This window comes from Schistocerca americana, chromosome 3 (assembly GCF_021461395.2).
Source record: "Schistocerca americana isolate TAMUIC-IGC-003095 chromosome 3, iqSchAmer2.1, whole genome shotgun sequence".
NCBI lineage: Eukaryota > Metazoa > Arthropoda > Insecta > Orthoptera > Acrididae > Schistocerca > Schistocerca americana.
Window position 1 is genome coordinate 103718190 of NC_060121.1, and position 11333 is coordinate 103729522.

The window sequence follows — 11333 nt, forward strand, 5'->3', positions numbered from 1 at the left end:
TGTTACCTTTTTCATATGGAGAGGTTTTGAACTGCATTTAACTGTCAAGGTTAAATTTAATTTTGAAGCTAGACTTAAAACAAATGCCAGTAGTAGACAGAAATTTAACTTCCTTCCCTTATGTTGTAATGAACCTTTTCCAGAAAAACTTACCAGACAGATTTTGCACCCTACTGCTTAGGGATGGGATAAAACCAGGATCAAATCCTCAATTACTGACAATCAAACTTTTGTAACATCTATGAGCTCTAATAAAAAGTGTCAAAACATCTTTGTACAGTAGTACAGTAAATTGGTCTCACATGTTATTTACTTTAAATGGCTATTTAGCGCCAGATATTATGAGGGTACATTAATAATCACCAAGAGACAATGTTTACAAATTTGTAGTCTGGTGTTCTGATTTGTCATGTCGTTCATGGGCTTCTTACTTATTGCAGATTATCAGCAGCTTCCTCACCTTCTTCTTCCCCTTCTTCAAGTTCCTCAGATGATGAAAGAGAAATACAAGAGTCTTTGGCTGCAGAAATTTCTCAAGAGAAAATAGCATTTCTACAGGCTGTCGGTATGTTGTTTTCCTGTCACAATTGCTTCAGATTTCTCGAAATATGAACTTCATTTATCATGTTCTTCATCTTTTGTCATTCATGGTCACAAAAATGATTATTTGTGTAACTGTGTCCAAATAAAAGATTGTTTTGTTTGGGTGCCAGATGGTTTCACTTCTTTTATTTTTGGAAGATCTTCATTTGCCTTGTAAATACGTAGATCTCTTCGTAATGAATATGTTCTTGTATTATATATTTTTCTTTTACTTTTCCAGGACTCATAACTCGTGAAATTCTCTCAGACCTACAGAACCGCAGAGTCGAAAGAAAGCGTCGTAGCACTGCAAATCATACCCAGTTCGTATATGGAAGTCACTGGGATGTTTCGGTAAGATTCATGAATGTTGCTGTTGATTTTTGTCCCCCTTTAAGTTGTTGTTCTTCAGTAACAGCAATTCCTTCTTAATAAAAGCAGAGTGTAATATTATTATTAAATTAGCCACTTTTAGTATTCTTTGTTACTGTTCAATATTAGAAATATTTAATTTTACTCACTGTTCCTCTTTCTTTTAACTACAGAAACGGAAGAAGAATGGTTATCTCTTATCCACATCGCCACAAATAAAAACAAAAAGGAAGCCTCAAGTACATCAAAAGCAGCAACACCAAAAAGATAAACATCAAGTATTGTTTGCTGAAAATGATAGAATTGTTATGCCTGTAACCTCTGCACTAGAAAAGATGACACCAGTTTCTTCTTCAGTATCGCAATCTTCCGTAACTCGGCACACAGCTTCAGACAAGACTAATGCATCAGTGTATCAGATCACTCCTAAAGAAATCTCAAGATCGCTGCTACGTACTTCTGGGACAAACTTGCCAAAAACTTCGTTACGTCTCGCAAGTCTTCCAGCATCTCTAACTATAGAAAGAGTGAATAGTCCACCCCATGTTTGCATCATCTGTGGATCTACTGGTAAGATGTTTTACTATGTTTCTTTCAAGATTGGACCATTTTCGGAGGGTACATGGTAATGTACCAATTAATGTAAAGTCCAAAAATGTAGAGTAATATTCTTCAAATGGTGGATGCATTTGAAAATAAGAAAACAAATCATCTTTTAATGACATGAATGTCAGACAGAGTCTGAAGACAAATTTCTCTTAATGAAACTTTGTGTAGCTATGTATATGTTACCAGAGATTACAACTGGAGTTTTTATATTTCTTTCCAAATTTTCATGTGTTTAATTAGACATTTCCAATGAATGCACCTGATTAAATACATCTCACTAGACGTTGTCAGTTCAGTTTTGCAGACTATTCTTGTAATTAATATGTCTTAATTCAAGTGTATTATTAGCTGACTGGAATATATGCTGATGATGGAAGAGAGATGAGAAATATTCAAAAACAAAAAAAGGCCTCATTTAATCTGATAATTATTTCAAGTAGTGCACCAACCTGCAGGAACTCTATCAGAGAAGCTATTGTGTAAAAACTACTTTGAGACATGAGTTATACCCATACCCATAGCAGTAAAGGGCTACAATGAAATGTGCACTAGTATCCTTCATTGTAGGCATTCACCACACTGTAATTTAATAAGCTGTTTATGTAAAATACTACTGTAATATCAGTTACTTTAGTCATTAAAGGCAATGTCAACGGAGGAAGTTGTGAAAGCGTGGGCTACCTTTTAAACCTAACACAGTAAGGGAATGGAGACAAATTTATCCGGGTGAGATGTCTGTCTGGGGGAAAAAAAAATCCCAGCAGACAGAGCTTCTGTCAGATCAGCAGCAAAATATTGCTGCAGTCGTGATAGTAATGATCTACGCTGCTGTTGGTATTCAACATATAATACTGGTTTACGAAACAGTTCTTTTGTTCATCCATAAGAATGCATTTCTGTCTCCATTGTAATGTGTACTGCTCTCACGGCTGATCATGGATTTACCTGCAGTGAGTTAACTATCTCATCTTTGTATTCGAAGTTGAGGAGTTGAAAGACAGAAATTATGTATCTGCACAGCTAGAATGTGTTAATTGTCAAGCTAAATATATTTTACACCTATACTTATAATTTTTCTCCTTATTGCAGGAATGCTCTCTTCGTGTAAGAACTGCAGTGCATACTTCCATCCTTCCTGTTCAAAAGAAGCTTCATGTTGTCCAAAGTGCAACACAGATCAAGGCAGCAGCTACATAGAAGCCAAGAAAGGATCGAATGAGCCACCAAACGGACTTATTATACAGCAAACGACAGTTCCACTGCAGGCTAGTTTCTCAGGTGAATACTGTAGTAATAGTGGCAGTGCTGGTACAAAATTATTGTTTCTATGTTACAATGAACTCTGTAGATAATTTTGTATGTGGATTCCTGCAATTTCTGCTTAAAATAAGAGCTTCGTTGGTTATCACAAGAGTTGTTAGCTGGAGTAAATGACTATAAAAACCAAAATATTTTTATCAGAAATTTAAAAAATTGCTATGCATAATGTTTGTTGTTTCCTAACTGCACTGAAACTTAATCTGAAAGATTTTATGGCAGAATTGTACATCAGCAATTAATAACTTGTCGTTACACTGATAAGTAACCACAAGTAGTGAGAAAAAACATAATAATTTTTTAATATTACATCAGATTGTTTGGCTTTCTGTGATGATTAGTTGCAAAGATATACACCTTATATTATATGAACTTTAGTGATTTTGAAATACCTCTGTCATTTAAAATGCAATATTCAAAGCTATCTTCTGTCCGTAGTCCCGCAGGCAGCTGTGTTTGACCTGTAACAACCACAAGTATTAAATGCACTTAGAGATTTTGAATCAATGGCTGGAAAATCAGTTCTCAGCTGCAAGAGGTCTCTAATACATATGTTCATCATGCTTTTAAATAGCTTTGTTTCATGACAAGCAAGCCTGCATCATTAGGGATGGTGGCACTAGGTTGCAAAACAGTACACAATCACTTGGGATATAATGTATAAACATTCACTGTTTATGACTGGTTCTCAAAAAGGGAATATTATTCCCAGGAACCAAAAGACAAATATTTGAAGTATAATTAGGAGGATTTAGTGCTTAGGAATCCAAATAATTGGTACAAAATGAGAGAAGTTTCATAACAGGTGTCAATTGAATTGAAGAAGAAAAAAAAAAAAAACCCCTCACATGGAATATATCCTAAAATAATGTTAAAGTGTTTGAACAAGTAGGACGAATGGATGATACTGAACACATACAAAAGAAGGGCCGCACAAATGATCACAGGTTTGATTGGCTCACAGGAAACGTCCATAGAAATGCTATAAAACCTTTATTGGCAGATACTTGAAGATAGACATTTATTACCCTGAGAAGGGTTACTTAAATAGTTTCAAAAACCAGTATTATGTGAAGAATCTTTGGGCTCCGTCAACCATTATAATGTTTTTCTTTCTTTGTGGGTTTAGCCCTGCTGACAAAGCTACAGCTCAGGTTCAACAAAGACATGAGGAAGAACTAGCCAGGCTTTTATATGGAATGAGTTTGGAACATTATATTAAATTTAAATCACAAATGGTGGATCAGGATTTGAACCCAGCTCCTTTAAAATATGAGTCAATTACTTTATCACTGGGCCACTTCAATCAAAAGGGTGGTTCGATGGATGGATGGATGAAAAGAAATAAGGAAGGAAGGAAGATTAGTTTATAACATAAAAGTGGGGAAGTACTGCTGAACTGGGAAATGACGAGAAAGGAAATACACTTTCATTCAATTGAGAGAAACCATAGAGATTTAAATATGGATGGCTGGACATGGACTTGAGCCCAAACCTTTGCCTCACTCAAATAGCATGTGGAATGTGAAATAATAAGAGTGAAACTATACCACCTGTAGAAGCCTTGCAATCAAACTGAACACAGAGCTACAACAGTGTTATTAATTTGAAATTCCAAAAATGGTTCAAGTGGCTCTGAGCACTATGGGACTTAACATCTGTGGTCATCAGTCCCCTAGAACTTGGAACTACTTAAACCTAACTAACCTAAGGACATCACACACATCCATGCCCGAGGCAGGATTCGAACCTGCGACCGTAGCAGTCGCGCGGTTCCGGACTGAGCGCCTAGAACCGCTAGACCACCGCGGCCGGCTTGAAATTCCAGGTTATTTAAAAATTGAAGAAGGATCTCCAAGGTTTGTCTCATTGAGGTCATTAAATACGGTGCATTACATAACTGCAGTCTGTTTGCCAACATTTACTTAGTGGCATGCATCACAATACAATTCGTAATCTCAAAAACATTAATTACTCACCTTAACAGAAGTGCTTGTGGGGTGTTGCGTGACATGATTGCTTCCACACGTTTGTGATGGGCAATGCGCTCCTCTTCTTCCTTCTTTAGTCGTTCATCCATGTCTCAGATGGCTGGGGAACATGTATTTATTTGCTGGAATGTGAATCATAAATATCAAAACACCTATCACCGTGAAAAGCTCTAGCAGTCATTACACTGCTGTAGTGAAGGCAAACACATCACAGTAAGGATGTGTGGACTGGAGTAATATAAAATCCACTCATGTCTCTGGTCAGCAGCAGTGATTCTCGTGTGATGAGCAGGAATAGTACTATGTTACTGATGAGTTCATATCTCCTGTCATTGTGTTTGACTGGTTTATAAGAGATGTGTTGCCAGAATCAATGGACACTCTACATCTTATTGCTGCATCTGACCGCTTTCAATGCTTGCAAACATATTTATGAGAGGGACCATAACTGTTGTTATTGAGGTTGAGGTCCTGTACCATTGCCAGCTCTCTCCTTTCATATGGTATTATTGAACTCATTATTGCATGAAATTGCACTTGAAACTTAGGTGGATCTGGTCGCTATGGTGCTAGATATTGGTCTCATTGTATAACAGGCACTAGTATATTCAAGATGGCACAGGAGAAATTTTCTGAGCTAATGTAATGTATACATGAGACTGTCAGTTTACACTTCAAACAATTCCTCTGAGCATTACCTTGTTCCTTACGTGAATAACATGTTAGTTTGCACTTAAGACAATTGGTTCCAAATCTTGATATTCTTTTTTGTAGGGTACATTCGCAGATGGAGAGCATAGCTAGTTCGGATATGTCTCTGCATATGTTTTGTAAATGGTATTTTCCTTTATGTAAGTTGAGAGTGCTTAATGGTCTGAAAGTTTTTAACATAGAGCACTTGTAGACTGTACAGTATATATATATGTTTGCATGTGTATAAAATGGTTTTAAAAAATCGGATAAAAACACAAGGAATAAAATTTATTTCAGAACGTAGAGCCTTGAAAGAACGTTTAGCGCACGTTAACAGCAGACTAAAGTCAGAAAAAAACTTAATGGAAAAAAGAGCTGCAGAATTAACTATATCATTGGAGGTAAGATCATGAGCAGATTGTGGTGGCAGATATTCTTAACAGTGTTAATGATGAGATGGAGAATTATTTCAAGAATTAATGGTTCTAGCTGCCTTGTGTGAGAGAGGGGCGAAAAAAAAATAGTCAAAAGTAGGATATTTATCCTTGCCTGTCATACTCCATGTACCTACTTTTTCTGAAGCCGGAAGGGAGACAGGTTGTCGAATTTTTATCATCACACTTATGTATTTGTCCTCACTTGCTTTACAATGCTAAATGAATTAATTACTTGTGTTTTTCCAGGCCCAAGCATCGCAAAAAAAAGTAATCCTCCAGTCAGAAGAAGTTATTCGAAACAAGATACAAGTGATCAATAATTTTATAAGTGTAATAAAGACAACTCGATCAGTTGCAGCAAAAGACAAAAGTTAATGAAGTGCATCCACAGTTATAACTTTTACAATGTGCAAGGATTTTCTGTGATGACGCTGTAATTTGTGTGAACAGTGATGCAGTAATCCAGTTTTTATACTGGATTTTCTCAGGAAATGTGGAACAGATTTCTCACTATGTGAGAAGCAAGCAGAAATAATTGCACCAGTCGATTCTTTTAGCAGATTAAAAGAATTAATGGGACCACTTTTAATTTTCAACACATTTGTTGTGTTAACTTGCTTCTGTTTGTTTCTCTTAGTGTATTATTTGTAGTGTTATTGTTAGTTACTTTTGCATTTTTTCCTTTGGCCCTAAAAGACATGAATGGTTTATATAGCTTAATGTTATTTATTAACTTTTTTGCTCATTTGTTTAAAGTAAAATAAAGAAAGTGACAGCTATTGGGAATGGAAATACTCAAAGATAACAAAAATAAATTTCCACATATTTCTTTTTTTGCAATGGAAATTATTTTATAAGCAAGACTGTAAAAGATTCCTTTTTATAATAAACCTGCTTAGGTTACTTACATACATCTGAATTATGTGATGACTAACAAAATCTGCGAAAATAATATGAGCAATAAATGTATGTTTTGTATATATCTGTAATTCAGTGAATCTGTAAAGGTTATTTATTGAGAAATGTGATATTAACCTCATTAAATTACAGTGGGGGAATGCACCAATATAATGCTGCCTGCATCAAACTGAAAATCTGTATTTTAATTGCTGCTGTTATTGTTATGCTTACAGCCAGCTGAATAAAGCATATTTATCACTAGAAAATGTGTCTATGTAAAAGTTTCTCAGGAACTTATTTACCCCTTTGAACTGGTTTGCTACAGGTTTAACTCAAGAATATTATGTGTTATCTGGACTGAAATGTGCCAACAAGCAATTAGAAATTTATTTTAATGTTAAGTAATTATTTGTAAGTCTCCCAGAAACAGTACAATAGTTGCTGTAAATGACACTATGGTTTTCATGGCACTATGCACAAAGATAGAAAATAAATATTGAAAGCTAGCCAGTACAGTGAAAAATGTAAATGTATTATAGGTTTGCAATGGAGTACATCTTGTTTGTTTTACATAGCACTCCCAGGGACATAATTACATCATGGTTATACAGCAGATGCTTCTAAATAAAGTTCCTGTACAAACATATGGCAGGGGTTATTTTTCTTCTTTTGTGTTTGGTTCTTCTCGTGCAGTGCATATTTCAACATACTCCCTGTTGTCCCACCTTCCTAAACTTCAATGTCAAGGCAGATTTACCTTTTCAAACTTGTCTGCATCTTTTCTGCATATTTGATGATCTGCATCGTGTCGTGTTACAGCCCGACAGCTTTGATGTCATTTCTCACTCCTGCGTTATATATGTTGGGCTCAGTTTTTTAGTGCACTTGGATTCTGTGTGTAGATTGTATTGTGAACCTCCTCCCAATAAATCATGTCAGAAATTATACATAATCATTTGCTACTTGAACTGCACACTTCAAATAATGTGTTCATTGCCATTGCTACCTCTACATTCGTATCTTACACACAGACTTGATGTTCTTTTGATGAAAAGTTTTGCAGTCCATATCAGTGTGTGATATTTAATAGCAACCTTTGTTTACTTGGTGTAGTTCTACATACTTACCAAAATAAGAAGCCAAACATTCGAAATGTTATGAAGTATCCAACAAGTTATGAGTTTAGTTTCTTCTATGTTTCTCTTATATAATAAATTAACTGACATAAGTGTCACTGATCCCCCCCCCCCCCCCCCCACTCCTCTTTGGTGTGGAGGGGGGGGGGGGGAAAGAAAGAGAGAGAGAGAGAGAGAGGGGGGGGGGGTTGAGATAAGGTGTAAGATTATCTTAAGTGTGGCATAAATTAATGCAGTATTTCTCATCTTCAAATAATTTTAGTTCCTATTAAAATTCAGTCTCATTTGTTCCTTTTTCTTCATGTTTCTCCTTTATTTTCTTTTGGCCACTTCAAATCCATATTTTAACCACGTCTGCTCTGAACTGCTGCTAATTTCACCATTTTTCTTCTGAAAACATTTCTTTCTGCTGTTCCTTCTTTAGCACAGAACATTTCTAAATTTTGTTTAAATTATTTAAATTATTGGACCCAGCTTACAGTTTCTTAGCTTAAAGGTACTTGAAAATCTATTTGTTAGCTCATTGTCAATCATTTATGTCCAACAGTATCAGTCACCTGTTACTTCTTGTTTTGTTATTTTTGTCACTCCTCAATTTATGAGCTTCTGTGTTTATTAGATATAAAAGTCTCATCACAAGTGTTCCCTCCAGGTCTTGTAGTCAGCCCAGTTTGTGCCTATTATTATTCTGTACATAAAGAGAAAATATTTACTTCTTTAAGTTTCTGAGAGTTCTTATTCAAGAGGATTTTGTGCTTATATTCAGAATAAGCACCACTAAAAATCTATGCATTTTCCTTTGCTGCACTGTATTGCAGAATTGATTTTCTTCTGCTGTCATTTTGCAGGATTTCATGACTATAAATTGAAACTGAGATTATTTGTAAAATTGCAACTGTACATACTGCAAATGGCACATTCCTTCGTCTATGGTTGTCTCAAGTGTAATAATGAGAGCACTTGCTTTGGAGGCAACACGACTGAAAAAGAAAAAGAAAAAAAAAGAGAGAGAAAAAGAAAAAAAAAGAGAGAGAAAAAGAAAAAACACATACATATAAATGAGATAGTTGAAACAAAAGGTTAACCAGTGCAGTATTGTGTACTTGTGCTCTTAGTTGGCCATTTCCTGTCAATTATGTGAATGTTGAATCAAACTTGATCACATTCTATTTCAAGAAGGCTGTAGATATGCACACAGCAAGAAAGTATGTTTTGAAATAACAATAAGTTGCATTAACTCAAATTTGAAAATAGAACTGTTTGCCCTTTTGTGCTGAATGCCCATTTTCAAAACTATTTTGTTGGCTTCACCTTTGTGCTTGCATTTTATTCTAAGAAGCAGAATACATGTACTTGATTTATATTTGTAAAATGGATTGAGAGATTAACCTCAGTTATGGTATTTTATTTTAGTGTGGTTGTCAGTAATACTGTTATCAAGAATCTAGAAATAATGCTATTGAAATGCAGGACCACATTTTGTTGAATAGTTGAGACCAGTGGTAGCATTGATCTGCCTGAAGTTAATTATGCTTCTAATAGTTATTGAAGAGCGTTTCCCCTCTAAGAACCTGTTTTGTAATTTCTCAGAAGTGGCACATTGGCAGATAAACAAAACACACTTTTTGTTGTTCTTATTAAAGTAATTACAAACTCTCACAAGTAGTCTTTCAAATGTGGTATTTATTTGTATCGCAAGAAAACTTTGCTGTATTTGCATAGATGAATCAATATGAAAATGGGTATAAAATTTTTATTTTCAGGAATTTTAATAACTTTTAGTACAGAGGTACTTACACGCTTAAAATTCATCACATTTCTTTTGCTTCTATTTAACATAGTTTGTTGTAAACTGTCATTTTTAACAAACTTCTTCCTTATGCCAAAAGTACAATAATCTCGATATTGTTAATAAAAATGGTAAAATAAGCATGCATCATTTTCCTGCAGAATCTTGCCCAAAGATTTTGTCAAATATGAAAATTATCAAATAAATACATTCTCTCTCTCTCTCTCTCTCTCTCTCTCTCTCTCTCTCTCTCTCTCTCTCTCTCAACTAGTTCCATATTCCAGAAGCAAAACAAAACATTGGTCTTTCATACAGACGAACTGACAGTGTTTGTATGTATGATAGGTTCCTTCAATTATTTGGTTGAAATGATTGGTATTTGTAGAGTTTACTTGCTTAAAAATCTGTTAGAAATTGGAATACAGGTGATAAGACTGTTGAATTTGGAGACTGCCTTTAGACAACACCATCTACTGTATATCCTGGAGATCAAAGATACTGCTACCAGCCTCCTGTAGTTACCATTCTCTATTAACAGTGTACCAACCACAATGAACTGCATCAGTAATTGTGAATGGTAAAACTTAATTTTTGAGTTACAGAGAGGCACATTTAAAAGTAGACTATTAGATATTACACAGTTTGCACAGGTAAAAGAGAAAGAAATGGCTGGACACTGAGTGAGTGACTTAATGGGATGGAAACATTAATAAATGCAAATGATTGTACTGCATGTAGCATGGAAGAGAATCCAGTAGGCAAGTTCAAAACAATGGAAAATCCATAATGGAATAAGAATCGTGATATGCTTCCAGAACGAATTTTCATTCTACAGCAGTGTGTGTGCTGATTTGAGACTTCATGACAGATCAAAATTGTGTGCCAGACTGGAGCTTGAACCTAGGACCTTTGCATTTTGTGGGCAAGTGCTCTACCTACTGAGCTATCCAAGCATGACACCTCACCTGCCCTAACATCGTGGCACAGTGTGCTTGGTGAAAGGGTTAGCTGCAATCTGTAATAAAAACTGAATGAATGGATCAACGATGAACTTGAAAAAGTGTCGTGGGACTTTTGCCTTGAACAAATACAATGACCAATAATGAACAAAATGAGATTTAAAACAAAACAACTTTACTCCAGTACTTCATTTCCTAACTTCCAAACTTCCCAGAATTTTTTGTGCTTGGATCACACTGTCAGTATAATACAGGAAAGCAAAGTTCCTAGGTTTGACTCCCAGTCTGGCACACAGTTTTCATTTGCTGGGAAATTTCAGTAACAATGTGAATAGCTCTTATCATTCCATTCGTTGGTGTAGGTTAGACTGTCAGTGAAGGGCACCTCGAGTTTCTGCTGCTAATAAGCTGAGTACACTGTTCATTTGTTGCAAATTTTTATGAGCATCAAACAGGAATGACTTCAGTAATTGATAGGAACTGTGATCATTGTGTACAGATGAGAGCCGAGTTGCTGACCCTTCACTCACAGCTGGTGGTGGTGTTGG

General features: G+C 35.5%; 1 protein-coding gene across 2 annotated transcripts in view; it reads left to right on the forward strand.

The window, feature by feature from the left end:
• LOC124607184 (PHD finger protein 21A-like) overlaps positions 1–7276 on the forward strand; it is a 116815-nt gene extending 109539 nt beyond the window's left edge. The window contains exons 6-11 of one of the 2 annotated variants that reach the window (XM_047139403.1): positions 441–565; positions 824–936; positions 1128–1524; positions 2653–2841; positions 5862–5965; positions 6248–7276. In XM_047139403.1, coding sequence (XP_046995359.1) covers positions 441–565; positions 824–936; positions 1128–1524; positions 2653–2841; positions 5862–5965; positions 6248–6376 — 1057 coding nt within the window. In that variant the 3' untranslated portion in view covers positions 6377–7276. The remainder of the gene's footprint in view (positions 1–440; positions 566–823; positions 937–1127; positions 1525–2652; positions 2842–5861; positions 5966–6247) is intronic. The other variant, XM_047139404.1, reaches the window with a different exon arrangement.
• The last annotated feature ends 4057 nt before the right edge of the window (positions 7277–11333 follow it).